Raw genomic sequence first — 24,104 nt, 5'->3', positions numbered from 1 at the left:
CTAAAGATAATGACTTAAAATAGAATTTGGGCTCATTTTCATTTATTTATAAAACTCAACCCCAATAATTGTTTAAACCACACACCTTTTTTGCACCTTTTAAAAGCAAGGTTTTAACCATCACATTTTGAATTTAAACAAAAACCAGGCTGCAAACACATTAGCAGTCAGGATGTGATAACCAGAAAAATGCTGTTAAAGTAGAAAACACTGAAATTTTGGCAGTAATTTCAGACTGAAAGGGCCCTTTTCACTAATCCACAGAAGAGTCATTTATCAGATAATGTCTTTCAGGCCACTAGTCTGTGCTCATGATATTTTCCTCACAGGATAAGAGTCCAGTGGCCTAAATTTTGAAACAAACTTAGAAATGTAGGTAAATGTTTATAAAATGAAGTAAATCCTTCCAAATCAACTTACCATGACACATGTTATTTAATCAAAGAATTAACTGGAAAGAAGAAATAAAGAATTTACCTCAGGCAACCTGTTGTATTACGTAGAACGAGTGATGTCTGAAATTTAATTTTATGATCATCATCAAAAGAAGAGTTATTCCATCCAGAATGTGGAACGATCACAGTGTTTGTTAAGGTTGAGAGAGCATCTCGGATGATTGTCATCTTTACAGCATCACATGAAGATAAATTCCAAAGAACTCCTAAAAAATGAGATTTAAAAAAATCAAACCATCAGTTAGAGATCCTTCAGGCTTAGGAATAAAGCAAACATATCAGCCCTAAGTGATGTGAACTCGTCTGTTCCAAATCTAATCTATGGCCTGAATTTGCAACCAGGCAGGGGATGGACCTCTAATAAATGCCGAGTGAACATATGTGAGCTTCTGGCAGTGTATTCCAAAGCTCTATCAGTCCTTCTCTTAAGTTTTAGAGCCCATGTATCTATCAGACAAGATGACTGCGGCTTCTGCAAAGCAAATCAGAGCTACTTTTCAAGGGGGAGGGGCACAATCCAATCAAGGGTCATGAATATAACTCGCCTGTGATTGTTGTAAAGCTGTTATGCATCGCCTCATCCCTTAAATTCAATGTTCTGTGTGACAAACCATTTTTAGAATTTAGTACTTGGGAACAATTTCTCTTTCTCAAAAGGCTGACACGTTTCTCTGTATCATGCTTCCTTTTTCTACTTTTGCTACTGGGAAGCTCAAGCTTAAATATGCTTGCGGTAGCATACATAAGAGGGCGGTTACATTTGCTTCGTCTCCCTCATTTGGATAAGGCTTAAACATTTTTATTTCCACATTAAGAGGCTTATTACCACATGCAAGTTACATTGAGTCCCTCCTATTGTAATCCATATCAGGAGTACTGGGACAACAGACCTTAAACATAGCTTATTAGAGGGGTATTTAAATTGTATGCATATTAGAGCGTCTTCATTTCTGTGTCAACTATGAGGTGAGTTCAATTATTGTTACAGCACGCATATTTTCTAAGAATTATTCTTTTAGAAATTAGAGCAAATTCAAGACTATATCTACTCTATGCCATTTCACATCAATGCATTTCCCAGGTCAGAGAAAAGAAAGGCAAGGAGAGGAAGCGCAGCTGGTACTGAGGTTCCCTCCTGATGTGTCCTTGACAAGATGCTCAAAAGCCGGTATAGTGCTTTTAGAATTATCAACACACAAAAATGCTCGAGGCCCTGTGGAGGGGAAGGAGTTGGCAAAATCCCCATTTCCGTGGGAGCACGTACGGCTTGTGAACTTGACAGACCAGGAGTGTGGGGAGAACTGCGGCTCCGGTGCCCGGTAACAGCAAACTGCTCAGCCTTCTTGGGGCCTGGAGAAGCGCAGGGACCTCTACAAAGGAGGGCGGTGTGAGAGAGCTGACAGAACTCTTCCTTTTGGAGGAAGAAGTACAAGCATCGGGCTAGAACTGCAGATAGTAAACTGAAACTCTGACGGAGCCGAGAGAGTACCACCCCTTCCCTGCACATCATCCTGACCTATCCACGCTGCACAGGGAGTGGTCGGTGATGGAGGCTGATGCTTGGGCTCTGGCCCTGGCTGGATGGGCTTACCCTTGTTTACCAAGGACTTTTGCCCTTTCTCTTGCTCCTACCTTTGGGGTGGGTTAGCTCACCATCACACCAAAGGACTTCAGCCTTGGAAGTGGTTCACCTAGTTAGGCCCCGAATGGGAGGGAGCTTTAGACAGTTTAGAATCAGGAAAAGTAAAGACCTTGATTTGTCTCTGAAAGCTTGTTCTGTCTACCATTACAGACCTTTGCTTATATAATTATCATGTGGCAAATAAGAGACGGGTTCTAGTCAAGAGTGCAGCATACACTGGGGGTGCTTATGAAATGGAACTTCAGTTCCTCAGGTGGAGCTATTTCTCCGTCAATTCTGATAGAACTGGCCAGAAATTTCTATATAAAATGGTTTTAATCCCAGACGGTTTTCATCTAGGGAGGTTGTGCTACCTGTTTTCTGGAGGTTTTGCTGGACTTTCTCAGGGGCAGCCATGTGAGGTGTGGGGGAAGGAGGATTGGCAGCAGGTTGCCAGATCCCCACCCCAATTCCCCCAGAGTGGCTCCGTACTTATCTGTTCTCAGTACTGGGCTATGCTGTATGTTTCTGTTTGAAACAAGGGTTTCATGTCTAAAAGACATTTGAAAAGCATTGTTTCAGGGGAGAGCTATCAGAAGACTGATGACCAAGGGAGGAACCTAGAAGCTAAGGATGAAAAACAAGTCCCTGGAGGTTTACCCTGACCCAAAGACCGGGGAAGGGAGAAAAGATGGAAGAGAGAGTGGGTTGAGGCATAGAAAGGTAGGTGATAAAGGCTGCCTTGAATGGGGCTTTAGCATTTATTGCTAATGAGGACAGCCATACTTGACCCAGGGTCCTGCCAGGACCTGCCGGGGCCCGAGCCAGCCACAGGGCAGCACGTAGCCCACACACTGTTGGTGGGGAGGGTCATCTCCTAACCTCCCCTGACAATTTTATAACGTATTTTCAAATTCCTCACTCCACAGAATTCAACACATGTGGGAGGGCTGCATTTTCTAATATGCTATGTTGTACTTCACAGAATAAATGTATAAAAGTTAACTGAAAGCAAGGTTTATGGACAGGAAAGCCTCTTACATTATAGGCTATAGGTATAAAATTAGATATACAGCTACAGAAAATGGAACAGTGTGAGTCACAGACTTCAGGTGAAAACATGACTAAGAAGAGGGATCTAGGAGTTGATGCCTAGAAGTTCTCTGATCATTGGCAGAAAATCTTGTTTTTCACGGTTCCTGCCTCCACTCCGGGCTCCTGCTATGACCTACTTCTGGGAAGAGGATATTTCGCAGATTTGGGGATTTCCCTGATTTTCTGTGCAGGTACCAGAATTTTGTCCTGCTCTTTCTTTCTTTTATCAGGCATTTAGAATGACCAGTGGAGTTACACGTCATTCTATAGCTTACTACTAGCCCTTAACTACATTGGACTGAACAGCATAAGTGTTCCTAAATCAATATAAACCACAGTAACATGACCATTTACTGTGATTTTACTCTGTGCCACGCATTATGTGCTTTACATATAGAGTCAAGCTGCACAAGATGAATTAACTTTCCCATTTATTTTATAGGATTGAAATTCCACATGTTGATTTTTTTTAAAGGATGAGCATTCGTATTTCTAAATTTAATTTTAATTTCATTAGGCAAGTATAATGAGGAACAAATAACTCTACCATGATCCATTCTTTTACATGTCTCGTTACACATATGCAGAGCACATAATAGGTGCTCACAAATATTTATTGGCGGATCCAAATTAAAGGCATGTATTTATTTTTTGATTTCCCTTTTATTTCCTTTCTGTCAGACTTAGCTCATAATTAATACCTGACTTTCTTAAGCTGAGTGTTCAGGAGTGTCTTAAGGTTTGTAACTACAGGGAGAGGTTAGAACAATGTCTTGGATCTTGAAAGGAATTTGCCGGCATAGTTTTGCTCGCCTTTCATATAAAGACTAAAAGAGAAGGTTATTGAAACCACCATCTTAGCTCTGAGGATAGGAGAATCCCATTTCTGTTACATCTCTGGAACCAGAAGTTAAGAGTTAACAGCAGTGTGCCGGAATCCCAACCCCTCAAAACTGCAATACAGAAAAGGTTGGTGTTGCCCAATTATAAAATGTTAAATGTTTGAAAATATGTAACCCTTCAGTACACAAGGTGACTGTGTTATCTCTTGGTCAGTTGAGATGACTTATTGATCATAAAACCAGTCCACTATATAAAAGTCTACTACAGGCTTTCTGTAACCTCAAAAAATCTTCAAAATTATTCTTGACCAGAAAAAAGGGAGAGGTTCTATTTTTGCTAAGTCTGTTGCATTCAGGGGACCCATACAAGGCAGCTTGATCATCTTGCACGGAGTTATATTATCCCTCTAATCCTGCACTTTACATTGTAACACAAAGAACTACAGTACTGGGCGTGGATTTAAACTAGCCACTTCAAATATCAGAGACACTGATATTTTTCTTCCCCACCTTCTATTTCAAAAACAAGGCTATGGAAAGCCTAAACAATCAGTTCTGATCAACCAATATTGGATGAAGAAGGTTCAATTAAACTTAAAAGCCTTACTATGGAATGTTTAATTTGGCTTATCTATTCAAAGGAAAAAGCACCATTCTTAAGACCAGCTAATAATACCTGTGGGTACCCCACCTCACTACAGTAGTAATAAAACAACATTCTCCCCACTTAGTCTGTCTAGGCCTTCATTTAATGGGTCAGGAAGAATGTTGCTAGAGCAGTAAATAACGAATAGTAAATACACCAACTCCCAGATGTAGCAAGACTGTTGAGAAAATAGAGAGCCACAGAATTAGCATCCTCATCAACATAATAAACCTCCAGCTCCTACATCCTCATGCAAAGTTTGCTTCAAAAATATTTAGCAGCATACTCCATTATCCCCTGGTTTCTAAAGAGAAAGTTAAAAATAAACTATAATTTCGTTTAGGAAGCTTGAGGTTTTTATTTAATTTAAAGCAATTAGCTATTTGTTGTGAGGACTAAGAATATACACATACAAACTAATTTAGAAAATATTAGAGAATTTCATGCATATTATTGTAGAAAAAGCTGCTTAGTCTCTACCGCAGGAGAAAGTACACGCAATTATGAGTAACCAATAATCACAAATGAAATACTCCCATGAAAGATGAAAGTTCATTTTCCCCACAAAGGATGAATAAAGTAATTAAAATACTATTTCACATAAATCCTACACTGTAGAACTTTGAAAGAGCTCATATTTAAAAGTAGCTTTATAGCTATTCTAACAAACAACTGATAATTTTATGGTCAGATTAGAAACCGATTTTACTGATTAATTAGAACAACAGCACTGGGGCACGTGGGTGGCTCAGTTGGTTAAGCAACTGTCTTCGGCTCAGGTCATGATCCTGGAGTCCTAGGATCGAGTCCCGCATCGGGCTCCCTGCTCAGCTGGGAGTCTGCTTCTCCCTCTGACCCTCCCTCCTCTCATGTGCTCTCTCTCTCAAATAAATAAAATCTTTAAAAAAAAAAAAAGAACAACAGCACTATTTGAAAAAATGTATTTCTTAATGGACATTAAAAACCAACCAAACAACATTTGGAAAATATTATTTCTCTGGTAGCAGAAATATGTAACAGCTTACACAGTTGTTTTTCTTTCTGATATGAAAGAAATCTAGAAGCATTAGTTTTTACATAGCATTCAATTTATGTCCAGTTTCCTTGTTATAAAAACCCCCACAAATGCAGTGGACACTGCAAAAAGAAAAATAAAATAGCCCAAAGAACTTTAAACAGCACTACCAGACATATTCCTGCATTTTCTTCCCTGAGTTAGCCTTATTCTGTGTCTGTTATTGATGTGCTTCTGTCACTCTTGCTCTTTCACAAGATGTCCATGAGGTAAAGAGAACTACCCAAGCCTTAGGGGCGGTGGAGGGTATTACGTCAGAGAACAGAGGATGAGGCATTCCGGCACAAAGCGAGAGTCATGCCAGGTCACTCTCATGCCTCTGCTTCAGCTCTGATATATGCGCTCATTCCCCCACCTTCTCCATCTGTGTGCTCCTTGGAACACGCTTGTGTTGGGATACCCACCCTGCAAACATTTTTGATAAGTCGGAATACAAATATTAGGCTAATAGTGAAAATATAAAACATCAAGGCTTCAGATTGCATATGAAGGTCCGAGTGTGTGTTCATCTTGCAAACTCGGTCTGTGGATAACAAGGCAGGAATGTGGGCTTCTGAAGTTAGGGACACTGCCCGCTCCTAGCGCATGCCTCCATTATTATCCCCCTAGACAATCTTTGGCTCAAACACTCACGATCTAGCAAATACACCTCTCTGTTTCTTCTCATTGAAGCTGCCCCTGAAGCTCTCCCCTAACCCCTGTAAGGTTTTTATAAACCTCTAAGGCTTTCTGTTGGGAAGTCAGTAATGTCATGACTCTATGGCTATTACCTCTGGTCCCAATATGGCCTCCTACGTCCCTGTCCATGCAAGCAGTGCAGCTCAGGCCTTTCAGATACATGTTACTTGTACCCAAGTGTAGTACAGATCTGTGCTGCCCAACAGAGGAGCTATCAGCCAGGTGTGGCTAGTCCAAATTGAGACATGCTAGAAATGTAAAATATATAGTGGAGTATGAAGACTTGGTATGAAAGAAATGAATGTAAAACCTCCTATTAATAATTTTTATATTGCTTATAAATTATTTTAGAAGAATTGGGTTAAATAAACTACATTTTTAAAATAAATAATACCTGTTCCTCTTTCCTTTTTCATGTGGCTCCTAGGAAGTTCAGAATTACATGTGCCCTACATTATACTTCTATTGGGAAGTGCCAGGAGAGATACTTGTTCACTTCATGCCAGCATCTAAGGGAGACATGCAGGGGAGCCCTCTGCTCTCAGAGGCCTCGTCACAAACAGCTACAACATAAGGCAGCCATCACAAAGCGTCCCAGAGTGGGAAGAGCAAGCAGCACAGCCCACGGGCTGTTTGTGCCAGGCTTTCCACACCCACTGACACGCCAAGCAACAGGTACTGGCTTTATCACTGGGGAAGCTGGTACTGGGAGAGGTGATTTGCCTGGGGCCACAGAGCTGGAAGGAAATTAGTCAATCTCACCCCAAAGCTCCGTCATTCCAACATGCTGCTTCTCCCTGGATGTTTTGCTATGCATAGGAACCTGTCTGGTAGGGCTCTGAGCTGGAGCGTGAAGGGCAGAAGCCGGGGAGAAGCACTGGGGTGGGGAAAACCCTTCCAGGTGGGCTATAGCCTTGGGGGAGGGGCAGGAGTAGGGGAGCCTCGAGGCTTGGGCTGGCCTAGAAGGGAAGGACAGGGGCTGTAGACGTGAACGGCCAAGTGGGGAAGTGTGGAAGGCAGGGACAGGTGTGATGCCAGGAAATGACAGGGGTGCTCAGCGATCAGGAGGGGCAGAGCCTATGTCCCAGGAAGGAGTTTAGGGGGAATGTGATGAACATGAGATGGAAAGGCAAAGAGGAAGGGCAAGTGCTTATGCGGGCAGTTTGGAGCTGGATGCAAGGTGAGGGAGCCTCCAAGCTGAGCCCCAGCTCGGCATCTGTGTGAGGATCTGGAGCTGTAACAGGGAGAAATCAGGGGGCAGCAGGAAGAGAGCAGTACAGTGACAAATGCCTACCATTTGTGGCTTCAGGCAAATCACTCAAGCTTTCCACCAGGACTGGAATGCTGTGGAACAAATTATGAAATGAATGGAACTGAAATAATGGGAAAGCACTTATTACGAGTGGCACCGAAGTACTGTCTTTAATCATAGAAAAGCCTTTCTTTCTCTGACTAAATGCTGAGGAAACAACACTCATGGTGGTGTATGAGCACTCCCAGGGTTCCTCAGATGCCCCATCTCAGCAGGGGTTGGCTGAACTGTGTGCGGTGACTCCTGGTAGAACGTGTCGTCGTGGATTCTCATTGCTTCCTTCTTCCTGCCCTGCTGGCAGGCTAGGCCTGCTTGCTGCCCTCCCTGCTGGGTCCCACAGGGAAGCCTGGCCCAGCAAGCTGGGGGTGGGGGGTGGGGCTGGCCTTGCTCACCTGCATGCTCCCTGCGGTTTCCTGCACACAGCTAATGCATACTCCATGTCAGGCAAATTAAAGTTCCCTTGGTCCCAGCTATGAGCATGGTGGTCACCACCTCTGGTTTCAGCAGGAGTGAGAAGGCGCTTAGGCGATGGAGAAGGAAACTTCCCTGGAGGGGGCAGTGTGGAGCTGATGGTCTGGGCCAGCCGCAGAGGCTGCACATAGTGGGGCTCCAGCCTACATACTCAATTTGAAGGAGACTGCGCCTGCTATTTAAGTCTTCCCCTGCCAAAGGACACGAATGATAGATCTTTAGAGTCTTTAAAGAACAGAGGGTTAGCCTGCGTTTCTGTGATTTTTTTCAGGTACAAAGGTGGATCACAGCATCTTTGAAAAGATCTATCAATTTCTAGAGATCCACTTATAGACTCACATTTACATTTCAACATACTCTTCTCTATTTCAGGTAATTTTGTGACTTCATGGGTAGGTTGAGAGGACTGATGACATAATGTAGTTATGGAGTCCTCCATACCCTGGAAAGGCATTTCTGCTGAAAGTTAATCAGCAATTCAGAAATGCTGACTGAGAATTGCCTGTAAGGGATGTAGAAGATGGATCTTGCTGTCAGAGGGGGTTTGTAAAAGTGAACAGGTCACACAAAGAGAAATCCTCCTGAGAGAATCACAGTGATGCCGAGGTGGCAGGGAGGGCAGTGACCCAGCCACCCCGGTTGTTCTTCAGGTTACTTCAGCCTCTGGCAGAGAATTAGGTCATTTATGCTATCCTAGAGATGTGCCTGAGAAAAAGCCACTGAAGTTAACATGTTCCACGGCTGACTATGAAGCGTTCCAGGAATGTGCTTCTTCATGTGCACGAAATCTTCAACCTAGCTGTCTGGCACCAGCAGGGGCCTAGAGACAAAATTCCCTTCAGTACTAAGCCACGAGAGGTCCTACAGACTCAGAAACTGTGAAGTACTCAAGGGACCTGGGCTGGCGTCTCTTGGGCATCTTCTTTTTAGATTTTTGTCATATGCCTTCATCTTTCTCAAAAATACTGGCTGTCAAATCTCCCGAGGAAGTGTGTCACCATGTGGCCTCTCTTGTGCTGGGAAATTTCATTTTCTCAGCTGACCACCTGAGTTCTGTAGGGACCTGAGACTCCCCACTTGACTGTCTCATTTTGCTTGGTATTTAGAAGCCTACACATAAAATAGAAGGTCATATTCTACTTACAAGGTTGAATCTTTTCATACTTGGACTGTGTATCTTGAAATATTCACAAGATAAAATCACATTTCACGTTTTCTAAGCACCTGACACTTTCTGATTATACCCTATCAGTAGTTTGATATGACCGTGCTAGTGGCCACGTTCAAACATATTTCTCTATATTCTCAGTGAAATTCAGAGAATAAAGGAGATACTGTGTCTTTTTTCTTTTTCCTTTTTGATAGTAATTTGAAAGAATTAAGGAAGATGACATTGAAAATGGGCAGGTACACCCCCAGATTTTGCACCTGCTCAGCACTTTTCAGTGGCCTGGGGATGGGCCAGGGAGGAGGCAGAAATAGAGGCAGGGAAGGAAGTGCTCTGGCCTACATGCCAGGAACCCAATCAGGACTCAATCTCTCAACTCAATTTCTCATCTGCAATATGTGTGTGTGTGCAGGGCAGAACAGAATGGAAGATTTAAGGCCCTTTCCAGTTCAAAGTTCTGTGATTCTGAATTAGGAATTGTCCCATTTATAATACACCATTTTGTCTTATTACCAATTAAAATTTTTTGTCATTTTATTTCTCATTACCAATTTTTATGGTTTGAAATGTTCAGTAAATAAGACAGCACACGATTCTGTGTTCCTGTTTTATAAAGTGGGGCAAGTGAAAAGGATCCCACTGACGTTGGCTGGGAATTGGGAAGAGATGTTGCAAGATTTCTGAAAATTCCCCATGCAACACCTGATGGCTCTAGTGGTCCACAAAAAGCAGGACAGAAATAGGTCAACTCCTCTCTGGACCAAAGAACAAATGACTTTTTTGAAGGCATAATAATTAAACCAAGGGGACATATTTGGTAAATTATTTCATCCTGTCATGGCACTTAACAGTCCAAATGGCTGAATGCATGTCCACTAATCCACTAAGCTTCTGCTCTTTATAGAACATCCTACTGTTTGCTAAACTTTAGCCTGGCCCACCTACCCTTCCTTAGTGCAGGACTATCATTTTCTTCTTAATTTATTACCTAATCAGAAACATGGCGCTAATGATCAGTAAGGGAGTAAACCTAATTTCATGTTCTGCATAGTGTCTGAAATCCACTGCTAGCATCCAGAAATTTTTAAATAAACAGTGTGGAAATATTTTACTTGGCCATATGGATGAATAATCACTTGCTAAATTGGAAAGAATGTGAATATAGCAGTCATTTAAACAAAGTCTATTATTATTCAAGAACAAAGGCTACTTTTTGATATTTAACACTAGTGTTAATAGGGATAATAGAAGTGTGCTAGTTTTGGGACATCTGGTACATTAAAAGGTAGGCCTCCAGATTTTGTGAAATATCAATTTCGAAAGCTTTTAAAAAATGATACTTTCAGGATGCTCAATAACTCGAAACTCATATTTCCTGGCTTAGAAACACTATTTAATTATTTTGAGCAAATGAGTTCCACATATCTTTTCTAGTGACAAGATGTTCCCACTTTCCACCCATAGCGTGTGGCCTAGAAGACATTCATTTTATAAACCTAACCAGGAACAACCATACTTCATGCAGCTTTCAAGTTTAAGCACAATAAAGGCAAAAAGTGTCTCTGTGATTATAAAAAACAACAACAAAAAAAACACACAAAAAAACCAACACAACAAAACCCACCTAAGCACCCATATAGATCAGCAATTACTAAAAGAAAAGCTCATTAGGTTTCAACCCGGAAAATGTTCAACACAATGAAGAAAACACAAGAATCCTGTTACATTATTAGAGGACCATTTTAATTAACAACGACAGCCATACTCTCTTGAGAAAATACACCTTACAAAAAGCATTTTTCCTTGCAAATAAAGATGTGGCCCCAAATACAGGTGCTGGGCAATTATTGTATTCCAAGCAAAGGTGAGGCACCTTTTTAAAAGAATAGCTAAAATTTCTTCATGTATGCACATTAAAATGCCAAACTGATACAAAGGGGACTAGAAAAAATATAAGTCTCTGGATTAATAACTAGGTTGAATTACTTACTGTTAATAATAAAATACCTAGTTTCAAAGGGGATAGTATTTTTTTCAGATAATACAGTATTTTGAACATAGCAGTTCACTGTGCTTTAACATTTCATGATCCTAATTTGACTGTAATCCCCACTGAGGAACTCTTACACCACACCTGCAAAGGGCAAGCATTGTGCAAGGCTGGCCAGGGCTGGAGTGATTTGTGGAGACACTGGCAGAACACTGAAGTTTGGAAGAATAACGTTCCGTTTTCAAAGAGGTTTTTACAGGAGATGGGCAGCTCATAGGGCATGCAGAGTGATGTGGTCACATAGCACCCAGCTGCCCATGTTTGGAGCAGACATGATTTAATGAGAATGGTTCAGACTGAGACACACTTTCCTGGTTAGGAGAGGTCTGGGATGCTGGATTTAGGGCCGACTTGTCTTCTTTAGGGCTATTCCTAGCCCAAATGAGCTCCTGAGGGCCCATCTTTCTTGCCTTCTCAAGCCATACTTAATGTCTTCTTGTTGCTCTCTGGATAACACTGCTGCTCAGTCTTAACCCCACAAAGCAATGGGTTCCCTGTCCCTGTGGGTCCAAGCACATCATGGGTGGCTACTTTACATGGAAGCTGTACAGGGGATACATGCATTGGATAGCTGATGGGACAGAATTTATTTTGAGGTCCCCTCCAACTCTGTGATTCTATGGTTCAAAGACGGCTTATGAGTATTTGACTTGAGGAAAGAGTTAATGAAAGAGCCTAAGGATGTCTTGATATTGTCATGCTTTAAAACGTATCAGGGACTAGATATTTTAAAAAAATTACTGAACAGCATTTAAAGGTGGTACCACTAAATTCTGGAACTGAAAAATGTGAACATATAATTTTTCTTGTCTTCATAAATCTTGGTCTATAAATACATGCATACATGCAACACACACACATAACTATGCTAGATTTATATTATGACTTTGTAGTTTCATACTAGCTGGATAATGTTTATATACAAATCAAACTCAGGTTGACACTTAGCATTTTGGAGCTGGAAATTTACTTCTGAAGTCCCCTGGTCCAACTCCTTTATATAAGTCAACTGAGTGAAGTGTTCACAAACTGACCACTCCCATTCCAAAGCAAAGACAACTTTTGAGGAGAACGTTTCGTAAGCAATCAGCTCTTCTATCAGTATAAATTATTAGGAGCAAAAGTACAGTTATACAGCAATTCTTAATTTTCCCTTTCCTACAAGTATGGACAAAAAATACTTCTTACACCTAAAAGGTACTGGCAGTTGTTTCAAAAAAAAACAAAAAAACAAAAAAACAACAGAGGTTCTTGCTAGTTTTACATTGGAAGCAATATGATCTATTGGAGGAATAGGCCTTTCTGAATTAATAAACACTCATATCCTCCTTTCAAGGCTAGGGCCCATGTCCGAAAACATCTTGTGTTCGGAGCAGCTAATACTGCACCCACACAAAAACAGTGGAATATGGAGGGAAGTCTCTAAATTAGCACTTAGAGCTAGAGTATGCACCAGGTGAATTAGTACATAAAAGCTCTTAGTAGTAAAGTCTGGCTCTACTTCAAATAAATCAGATTTATTCTCAAATGAAAAAGAAATCACCAAACTTTCATGTACTTGCTTCTTGTTTATCACTAAATCTTACAAATTCCTTGAGCTGAGGCTCAGGAGAGACACTGTAACCATTTCACCCAAGGATAAAGCCTCAGAAAAAAAAAATCCAGCAAAGACTTATTCCTCCTGTGAGAAATTATGACAGAAGAGAAAAAAAACCCTGCACATTTATCGTGACTAGTTAATCAAAAGAGAACCAAATCTGAGTAGAAGCTGTGCTTCTAATATCAGGAAATCCAAAGATCACCACTGATCCCGCAGGGAGCCCACGCACATCAGTCTGCAGGCTCACTGGCTGCCCAGGTGTTACTGGCAGAGATATCTAGACTATTACACAGCAAGGTCACAGTGATGGGGAAGAAACGCCAGACAAGGACAGAAAGCACTCATATGCTGCATACACGCTGTCTCCTCTAAGCCTCCCTAACAGAGAGCTTAATGCTAATTTTGGGGCATAATCACAGTGATTGTGTTGACTTCTAGAATGGCTATGTCTATATTCTTCCTTTTTCCTTAATTCTATGTAGCTTCTCCTAATTTTCATTTTATACATATGTAAGTGTACAGATTTATTTTTTGGTGTGAGAGGGCTTGATGCCGCCAAAACATTTGAAAAAGAATATACTAATAAATCAATATGTAATTTAGATGTTAAAACATTAATATTCAAACTACGTTAAGGCAGGCAGTCCATTCCAGAGTTTAGGATTATACACAAAGCGTATTCTACTTTTATGATGTAAATTTCATACCAATATTATTTGGAGTACAGGGTACCGTATTTTGAACATATTAATACCTTATAAGAAAGTTGATTACCCTTAAATATTAGATTCATGATTGTTTGCTACATTCCCAAGTGTTACTGAATTGTATCTGACAGAACCTACAGCTCTAAATTTCATAGTGGAAGCAAGTGGAGAATGGGATTAATTTTTTTAAAAAGTTAGAAAATTTTAAATTAAGTATCTTGAGCATGAAAAATAGCATAGCAAATATAAAACACCCAGGTAACTGCTATCTAGTTTTGTTAAATATTAATATTTTGTCTTGTTTCAGGTTTTTCTTTTTAAAGAAACAGAGCTGGATGATACCCCTCAATCCCATTTTCTCTACCTGCATCCCCTAGAGGCAACTATTAGCCTTAACCTAGCTTCTGTCATTCCAGTGAAAAATTTTAACTTTATTGCATGTGCATATATCAAAAAAGAATGTATAGACTCAACCTGCATATTAGAAACTTTATACCAACAGCATCACGCTGTGCTTATAATTCTACCAGTGTTTCTGGATATTTATCTATGTTGCCATAGATAGCTCTAATGCACTTGTTTTAACCCTTGTACGTGGTTTTGCTCTGTGAAGGTACTTTACTTAACCATTTTCCTACCAGTGCATACTCAGTATTTCCCCCCAGTCTCTATTATGAATAATGCTATCATTAATTTGCCCTGCTGCAGAATTGTTCTTCCGTCTGGACTTCAAAAACCCTTGAACCCAGCTGACAGTGCTACAAGTCCAGTCTCTCAAGACAAAGCATTACTCACTTCCTCCTGTTCTCTCACTCCCCACACTGGACCACTGTGCCCTCGCCGTTAAATGTCTCTCTCACTGTTCCCTCTTTTCAACTGCCCACCCCTTCTTTCTATCACTGATGCAGCTCAAGCTATTACCTCTAGGTTACAGGCCTCCCAGATGCCAGGTGCATCTACTTCAAATCAATCCCGCACTGTATATCTGCTGGAAGAAGATGTGGCCAAGCCATGCCCTATAGTCACCCCCACTGTGTATGGGACACAAGTTCCTCATAAAAGTTCTCCAAACCAGGCCTGCATTTCTCTTTGGCCTTGTCTTCCTTCAGCATGCCTCTCCTGCTGGAAGCTCCGACCCCCTATTCCATGCTGGCTCCGAGCCTCTGCCTCCCCATCCTTTAGGACTATTTTGGTTTCACACCGACCAGGGAACCTCCCTGGCCATCCTCTGTGCTCCCCGTGAAGGCTCCACTGTGTCCTGGCACTTGCCATATTTCCCTGACATTCCAAGAACCATCTGTGTTCCTCCTGAGTTGGGGTGCTGCTTGCACACAGGGACTGAATTCTATTCACCTGCACATCTCCGGTACCTAGGAAAGCATCTGAGGCACTAACAGGTATTTAGACCCTGGCTGAACTGAAGTGGAAGGTAGTCAATCCATTAAGTATATTTTTCTTTCATAATAAAGGAGAGCCAGTCTGCTGAAAACAAGTGGATTTACTATGGAATGCATAATAAAAAAAAAGATGTATTCAGTCCTCTATGTACAAGACATCTGTTAGCTGATACCTATGCATTAAAGTACAATAACTGATATGAGTCAAGATAAGCCTATAACACTGCAAGTGCTTTGTGAATCATTAGATTTGATTCAGCCTTTGTCACAGTCGTGAGCCGTGATACCATGATCTCCTACCTAGAACGTCCAACTTCTTCCCAGTGCCACCATACAGACATCGTCTAGATGGTTTTCAACATTTCCTCCAGGACAAGATCACATTGTTTACCCACCTGTAACAAGCTCCCTTACTTCTGCATCAATAGATTTTCTCAACAGTCGCAACAAGGCAGGTATCCCACCAACATTCTTCATTGCTATTTTATTTTCATCTGTAGACTTGCCAAAAACAAGGTTTCGGAGGGCACCACAAGCATTCTTCTGAACTTCCAAAACTCTGTGGTCCAAAAGGTCAACCAGATGCTTGATTCCCCCTAATCTACACACCTAGAATGAAAAATATTAGGTACCAGGCCTAAGTGACATATGATTAATCAGTGATCAAACAAAAGTCTGTTATGGAAAGATCACGGGAAATGGACAACTCCAGATCATTTCAAAAGCTTGCTTTTTATTCTAAATAACACATCTTTTATAAACATTAGGGACACTCTCCAAGATTAAGCTCCTCTCCTGGGTTTGGCTTAAAAAAAGGAAGGGAGAACTAGGTGTACTGATGGCCATGTGTAGCTAGCACATCTACTCCAACCTCCCAAACACACAGAGGGATTATGCCTACACTTCTGAGGGCAATGAGCAAATACACAAAGACAACAAAGCTGTAAGCAGGATCAGAGGTAACATATAGGAAAGGATTTTTGACTGAAGTCACTTGGTTTACACAATTGTTTCTCTAGACTACCTTCCCTAATCTTTCATTTGTCAAGTAATTAGTATATTACATAAATATTTCTGGGCTTTATGTCCTTCATCCACCTTTAGCTCAGTAACTCGTATGTTGTTCTGCATAGTAGGTTGATGAAAAACACTTAGGTTCCATATGCCATCGCAGGTGGGACAATGCTAAGATGTTAAAAGAAAGAATCTGTATGTCATAGGACGCTAGTCGATAACCAATGACTCACTGTATTTCTATAAATGTCAAAAAACTTTAAAATGTCAAATTAAATACTCACATAGGTTCAGTATTAGTAACAGTTATAAATTCTCTGTAACTTGACTTAATTGTATGTTGGCACCGATCTTGACCAGAACCTCGTCAAGTACATAAGCTCACTAGTTTCATACATAATTTTTATCTAATAGATTTTTGGAAATTACTTCAAAAATTCAGATTAAATTGATTTTTGCTTCATGTTTTGTAAATAAGCTAACAGTGGACACATGATTTGAAAATGCCAACAGTCCTCCAAGAGGTATACTCATCCTGGTTTCTCCTGAGAAATAATGAAATGCATGGTTAAGAAATAAAGGGGTAACCCTTTGAAAGGGCCCCTGAATTGCATCTGGTAATTTCTAAAGCACACATGTGTGTGACTGCTCAATGGAAAGGCACTGACTGCGTCCCGGGGGCCTGCCCGGCGCCAGGGGCTGTACCTCCATTTTGACTTTGTTGTCACCGAAGCACAGGTGCTGCAGGTAAGCGGCCGCGTTCGCCTGGACTGACGGGAACTGGTGCTGCAGCATGTGGATGACTTCAGGCAACTCAGGATCGCGCCAGGCAAACTCCCTGTGTGAGAAAAACACGGCTTCAAAAAAGAAAGGACCATGTTTTAACAATGCACTGAACAAAGCATTTGTCAGAAGAAAAAAGGCTTGGCTGAGGCCAGAACTGGCAGTTACAAGACTCCTAAAAGAGGTAAATGTAAGTAGCCTCTCCCCCGCCCCGCTCCTGATCCACATATGCAGAGGCCTGGATGCTTCTGATCTTAAAGAAATCACGATAAAACAGATGCACAGAAAGAGATTCAAGAGAACAAAGGAAGTTCTTAATATGAAAAACTTTTCCATTCTCATTTTCCTCTTCGATTCTAATTTTATGCCTTTCTACCTATGTCAGAAATTTGCAGGTGCGAGGCTCAGGTGAACAAGTGCACTTTAGTCAGGTGAGAAGTCATGCCTGAGCAGAGAGAAAGAAAGGCTGGTCTGGTGTCAGCCCGGAATCTGCAAATAGTGCGGGCCCGAAGATTTTTAAGAAACTTAATATGTATGGTTGCTCTTGATGGTAAGATAGAAACACAGAAAATTATAAAAAAATATTTAATCAATAAGCCTATATACCCAGAAAAAAACCACTGTTGACATTTCCTGCTGGTCTTTTTTTTTTCTATTCTGTGTGCAAATATGCATATGGGTATACAGAATATTTTTTCAAAGAACTGAATCATATTAAATAGCACTTAATATTTCATGAGTACTTATTCTGGGTACTTCATGTATATTAATTCATTTATTCTTATTGCAACCACATAGATATGGAGGTTGAGACAGAGAGGCTAAGCAACTTGCTAAAGTCACTCAGCTAGTCAACAGCAGAGCTATCTGCTTTCAGAGTTTCTATCATCAACCCCTATGCTATCCCAACTTCTTGTATAAGGAGTATACAATCATATTAAGCTCATCCACTTTTATACTCTGCCATTTCAGGTAACATCACATTGTTAGAATTTTCTGATGTCAATTGATTGGCTCACTTTTTGGGATCCTTGTTAAATGTGAATATATGCTTATATCATATGAAGACCAGCTTCTTAGAAATGATTCACAAAACAACAAATTTGCAGACTTTGACTACAGAATGAACTATTACAAAAAATGAATTAATACTGAATAAACCTTTAAAAACCCTTTAAATTAGCAACCTAGTGATACTTCTATTGTCCAGTTTATAAAGGCCTAGAGTCCCTCTTAGTCTGGGAAGGCTCCATGTGTTAACTTGCTTATCCAATACAAAGGGGTAATCTACATCTGCACACACATACATACCCATTCAAATGAACAGTGAATCCTTCCTATGCTGCAGGTACCATAGCAAGTGCTAGAGAGATAAAAGCATTGGTTTCATGTACAGAGTCTTATATGCCCAACTAAGAAGTTTAGTCTTAATAATCAGCAACAGGAGTTATTATTTATTGAGTTTACCTGCTTCAGGCACTATGTCATAAGCTTTATATGCACTACCTCATTTACCTTGACTTGCCCCATTAGGTAGGCACTATTAAATAACATTAAGAGAGAAAAGGAACTGAGATTAGTAATTAAATAACCAGAGGTGGGTGAAACCCAGGTAGTCTGTATGTTGCCCCTACACATAAGGAACAGAAGGCAGAGGTTCTGAGGCAGAAGAGTGAGAGAATGCAATATTTATAAGGTTACATTTATAAGGAAGATAACTCTGGTGGCCAAGTAGAGAATGTACTAGAGTCAGAAAAGACTGGTGACAAGAAGACTCCACTATTTACTCAAAACAAAATCGAGCCATCCTTGACTTCTCCCTTTCCTAAATCCTTCTTATCCTACCTATCAGCAAGCTTTGTTGACTATTTCTACAATATTTCATATAAACCCAACCCATCCATTCTCTCTATCTTGCCTGGCCCATCTAACAGCCTCCTATACACTCTCTCTGCTTCAGATATCACCCCCTCCCCCCATTCACTCTCTGCACAGCGGCCAGATCATTTTCGGAAAACTGAAGCCAAGGGTAAGATGGAGATTTCTGTCTTGGGGGACAGACTGGATGAGAGTATCATTAGTAAACACGAAGAATATCACAAATGCCAAGAGAGGCAGGCTAATACAGCAGAAAAAACACAGAATTTGGAGTTGGATTGCCCATGTGGAAATTCTAGATCCTTTATTTACTATGTGATTTTAAAAACTACTTAATTATTTGGAGTGTTACTTTCCCCACCTGTGTAATAGGAACAATAAAACTATCATCTCTACCTCCTTCTTAGGTTGGCTGTGATGATTAAATTGTGATGATGTATATTAAAATATTTTATATACTTTGAAATAATATTGATATGGATGTTTTATTAATATTTGCCAGCCCTAAGAAAGGAACTATTCTAAATAGGGTCACTCTCTATAATAAATAAATTCCCTTTTATGTACTGTTAACTATGTTAACTATTTCTGGTCAAAATCTGTCTAAAGCCTGTTATGTAAATCTATGCTGTAATTAACAGAATGCAAGAAGTGTGACTTCATCTTTCTTTGATGACTCACAATCATTACGAATACACATTTTCCTCCTCTTTAAATGGCACAGATATGGTTAAGATTTCCTGGTATCCTTGGGTACTATGAGGGTCAGACAATACAAAGGGGGGGCTCCAGCTAGAGATGGGTGGTTAGGCTTGGTTGGCATCAATTCCAACCCGATTTTCAGCAGAAATATACCCTGAAAAGACTGCTATCAATTCATGGGCTGGCTGGATGGCATCAATGCCTGCCAGGATCTGCATCATCCAAACCTAAGCCCAGCACCTGTGGTGATGAGCACTGGGTATTATATGCAACTAATGAATTGTTGAACACTATATCAAAAACTAATGATGTACTGTATGCTGGCTAACTGAACATAAAAAAACAAAAAACAAAAAACCCTAAGCATCTAAGCCCAGACTTCTGTTTTCAGCCATGACAGAGTAACTGGTACTAGATTTTGCCCTTCCACAAAACACAACTCTACAACCAGACTAGTAGGAAGGAACTGTTTTTAGGTGCCAGACATTGGGTAAGATAAGACAAGAATGTAATCCCTGAGAGATGGGAATCATCACAGGAGCCCCATATACCCTGGCTTTCTGCCTGAGGGCATTTTTTTGAATCATGACACAGGAAGCTGAGTCCATGAAATAGAGCAATGGACTTAGTGAACTGAGGGGGAGAGACTAGGATTTGGGGATGCCAAGGTGGTTCGATTTTGTGGGGCAGGGTACAGGAGAGGAGGGAACTACGAAGAGGAGATTCTATAAGTCTACAGGAGGATTACTCACAAGTCCTTAGTTGAGTGCTGGGCTGTACATGTTCATGACACATGTACAGGTCGGTGCAGTAGCTGTTGGAGGACAGAGCTGAGCATATGCTGCGTGATGCTGGACCTCTAGCCCAGAGAGCAAACCTCACTGAGCACTCCAGGACTTAGTCTCCGCAAAGAACTATGCCAGAGAGTAGAAGAATACACTAGGAGTAAAACAAACCTGAAACAGACCCATCCTAGAAGAACAAAACCAATCTTGACAGGACCAAAAGCATCTGTCAGTAATACTTAATCTGCCAAAACAAAACTCAGAACCCTAATAGGAGACAACAGAATCCAGAGTCCCTACAATGAATGTATTGTCCACAATAGTTAGCATACGATTTAAAACTGCTACGCATAAAAGGAAATAGGAAAATGTGACCTACAAAGATGTAAAAACAAAACAAACCAAAACCAAAACACCCAAATAATAACAGACCCAGAGAAAACCCAGACGTTGGAATTATCAGAGGAGGACTCTAAAAGGTCATTATAGATGTGCTCACAAAAATAAAGGAAAACATGCACGTAGGGAATGAATAGATGAAGAATGTCTTCTGACATATGGAAACTATAAAAAAAAAACCCACCAAATTCAAGTATCTGAAATAAAAAAATTCACTGGATGGGCTTACCAGAGATTGTGGAGACTATAGAAGAAAAGACAGTAAATTATGAAGACAGATCAATAAAAAATACCAATATGAAGAATATAGAGAAAAAAGATTTTAAAATATAAACAGAGTCTTAGTAACCTGTAGGATAATGTCAACTTATTCCAGGGGAGAATGATTCTGGGGCAGAAAAAAATATGTAAAGCAATAATGGTTAAAAATGTCCCAGTTTTGGTAAAAATCATCAACTAACATTCGTAGAATCTCAGTGAATCCCAAGCAGGTTAAATGTTTTAAAAAAAACAAAACAAAAACCTAGGCCTGTCACAGTAAAATTGCTGGAAGTCAAAGATAAAGAGAAAAACCTGAAAGGCAGCCAAGAGAAGGTATATTACATAATGGGAATGATGATTTCTCTTCAGAAACAATGCAGGTCTGAAGACAGTGAATGACAGTTTTTAAAGAACTAAAAGGAAAAACCCGTACCTGTCAATCCTGAATTTTATATCTGGCAAAAATATCCTTTAAAAATCAATTAAATAAAAACATTTTCAGATAAATTAAAGCTGGCAGCCATGCAACACAAGAAAGGCTAAAGGAAGGGTTAGGTTGAAGGGAAATGGGTTGAGATGGAAACCTGAATTTATACTAAGAATATATGGAAGAGAACTGTATGTGGTAAACATGAAGTGAATATAAAGATCATGTTTCTTACTTCTCTTAATTTTTTAAAAGATAACTGAATATTTACAGTAAAAATAATAAGACTATATTATGGGTTTTATTACGGATGTAGACATAAAATATTTGACAATATAAAGGTCAAAGGGATAGAGAGTAAATGGAATTATTTTGCACATCTGTGCAAAAATAGGCCCTGCTCAAAAGGAACACCATGAATGCTATTACTCTTTATGTCACTATCACTTTCCACAGGAGATACTTCTGTTACTCCTTCTAGATGTGTCACTTATACCACTAATACATTTTGCTTCCACACTAGACAACACAGATTTCCATTTATATAGAAAACATCAGTAACTGCTTCAGTCTTACAAGAAATTTTTCAGGCTAATTATAATGCAGCAGTAATGGTAAAGAACATGGGCTTAGAAGTGAATAAAAATATTACTTCAAGTTTGCTATTTTCCCAAAACTAAAAATTAAAAGCTGTCATGAGCTTTTTATTTTGGTTTGAATATTTAAACTTCAGATTCATCTGGATTCCAGTTTCATCTAGAATAAACGCACTTATTATTATAATCATTTATTCATCTTACAAAATGCATTATCAGTAAAGTTTCACATAATCAAACCTAGCCATAACAGTTTTATGCATTAGACTACAAAATTATCATACTATGAATAGCTGAAGTATATTATCATACATGAAATCCTTATTTATAGTGTATAAACTCATATCAGAGGTCAAAACTGAAGTCTTTAGGGACACAGATTAAGCTCAAAGCTCTAATCACACTTCACTGTCTTTCTGGATAGCTATTCTTTTCTCTGCAGGGTCAGCCGAGGTATAGTCTAAATAGGCTATAATTTACAACCCTTTTGGGAATTTCTGCATCTACTAGGGTGCCTTAGTATTTGGCATTTTGAGGTTTTAAAAAATGAAATCATGTATAAGTATTTTTGACTTAATTATATTGGAGGTACTATAAGACATTATTTAAAAACCCTTAAAATGGCAAGAACATGGACTAGCAGAACCAAATGAATGTATGAACTATAAATATAAAGAACTTTAGGCAAAAGAGTGACTAGGTGGAATGGCTCTAGTGAAGCAGTGGGCTTCCCATTCAACTCAAAAGTATTTTTATTTTGTTTTAATGAGCAAAATCTCACTCATGTTTTTAATTCACATTCATTAGAATAAGTTTGGTACATTGCTAAAAATGAATCAATAATTATAACAATTTTCCAGTAAAACAATTTGTAGGCAAAGAGTGAATGAATGAAATCTTGCTAATATATGCCTTCATATAATACTCAAGCTGCTTAAAATTTAGCAATAATTTCACTCTTTCAGAAATTAAAATTCTCTTTCAGTTTCTATCTTTTTTATTTCCTGAATATTTTAAATGGCTTTCATTACAGATGAGGCTCTTTTTCAAAATCAATCAAGTACTAAATGACTCATACTTACCTTAATAAAACATGATTTCTACATGGCCAAATAAAATTAAAAGGGGGAAACATGTATTATTGGCCAAAATTTTTTGCTTATGAAATATGAGAATTTCTTGTCAACTATTTTCTCCTAAATGGCAGAAGTTAATAGTTAATAAAAGCACAACACAGCACTGACCAGGATTCAAAATGTACACAACACCAGTCTTTTCCAATTTAAAACACCATACATTTTTTCTGAAGCCCTCATCTATAGGGTCAGTCAGGATAAAGGAAAAGGGGTAAAATGATCCTTAAAAATCTTTCACATAATTCAGACTAAGAGGCTATCCCAGGGAGTTGTCTTGCCGAAGTATGTCACTGATGAATGCTGCAGATATTCACACAGACCTGGGTACTCTCTAACTTATTATTAAAGCATTGAAAGAAGGAATCTATCTTTAAAATGAAATTAAACTCAATGACTGACAGTGCTAAAGTACAAGTGGAAATACTAGAGATAAGGAGTTATATAATAGATACTATAATAGACTTGGCAACTTGAAAAAAAGCCAGAATGAAGGAACTGTGGATGCCCGTGATACTGCAGCATTCTGGAGACTCATAACCGGTACTTGCCTGGGGTCTTTCTGAATGCTGTCTATTGATGGGGATCTCGTGGTGCCATCATCAGCTGGCGCTGCGTGCTGAAGCCTGTTATAATTGCACTCTTGCACTCGGTATTGTATTGGCCTGTAGGGCTCCGCGTAGGTAGCTGTTGTGTTCAGAGCATAATTATTTCTTTGGTATGTAAGGGTGCTTCGTTGGCTGGATGTCCTTTGCAGATTTCCAACACCTACTAGAAAGTCAACATTTTTAAAATGACAAGGTGATACTTTTCAAAGTAAAACTATTTTTAAGAAGGATTATAGTTTTTAACAATTACATAAATTGCTTTATAGATTTTATCAATATTACCAATTTAGATTTTAGATTTTACCTATCTAGCTCATTAGTGCTAAAAAAGGCACTTAGGTTTTTAATTACACCAACAATACATCAATTTTATTAGCAGAAAAGAGCAAAAGTAAAACTAT

The 24,104-nt window shown here is 39.6% G+C and overlaps 1 protein-coding gene across 10 annotated transcripts in view; it reads right to left on the bottom strand.

The window, feature by feature from the left end:
* The window catches only part of PKP4 (plakophilin 4), a 231,836-nt gene that overhangs the window by 24,621 nt on the left and 183,111 nt on the right, over positions 1 to 24,104 (bottom strand). For 7 of the 10 annotated variants that reach the window (XM_027588571.1, XM_027588575.1, XM_027588573.1 and 4 more), the window contains 4 exons: positions 23,647 to 23,866; positions 16,837 to 16,969; positions 15,513 to 15,726; positions 478 to 661 (listed from right to left, as the gene is read on the bottom strand). In XM_027588571.1, coding sequence (XP_027444372.1) covers positions 478 to 661; positions 15,513 to 15,726; positions 16,837 to 16,969; positions 23,647 to 23,866 — 751 coding nt within the window. The remainder of the gene's footprint in view (positions 1 to 477; positions 662 to 15,512; positions 15,727 to 16,836; positions 16,970 to 23,646; positions 23,867 to 24,104) is intronic. The other 3 variants (XM_035726564.1, XM_027588572.1, XM_035726563.1) reach the window with 1 other exon arrangement.

Source organism: Zalophus californianus, chromosome 3, assembly GCF_009762305.2.
Source record: "Zalophus californianus isolate mZalCal1 chromosome 3, mZalCal1.pri.v2, whole genome shotgun sequence".
Lineage (NCBI taxonomy): Eukaryota > Metazoa > Chordata > Mammalia > Carnivora > Otariidae > Zalophus > Zalophus californianus.
Note: the sequence above shows the minus strand (reverse complement) of the source record. Positions and strands in the feature narration are given on the sequence as shown.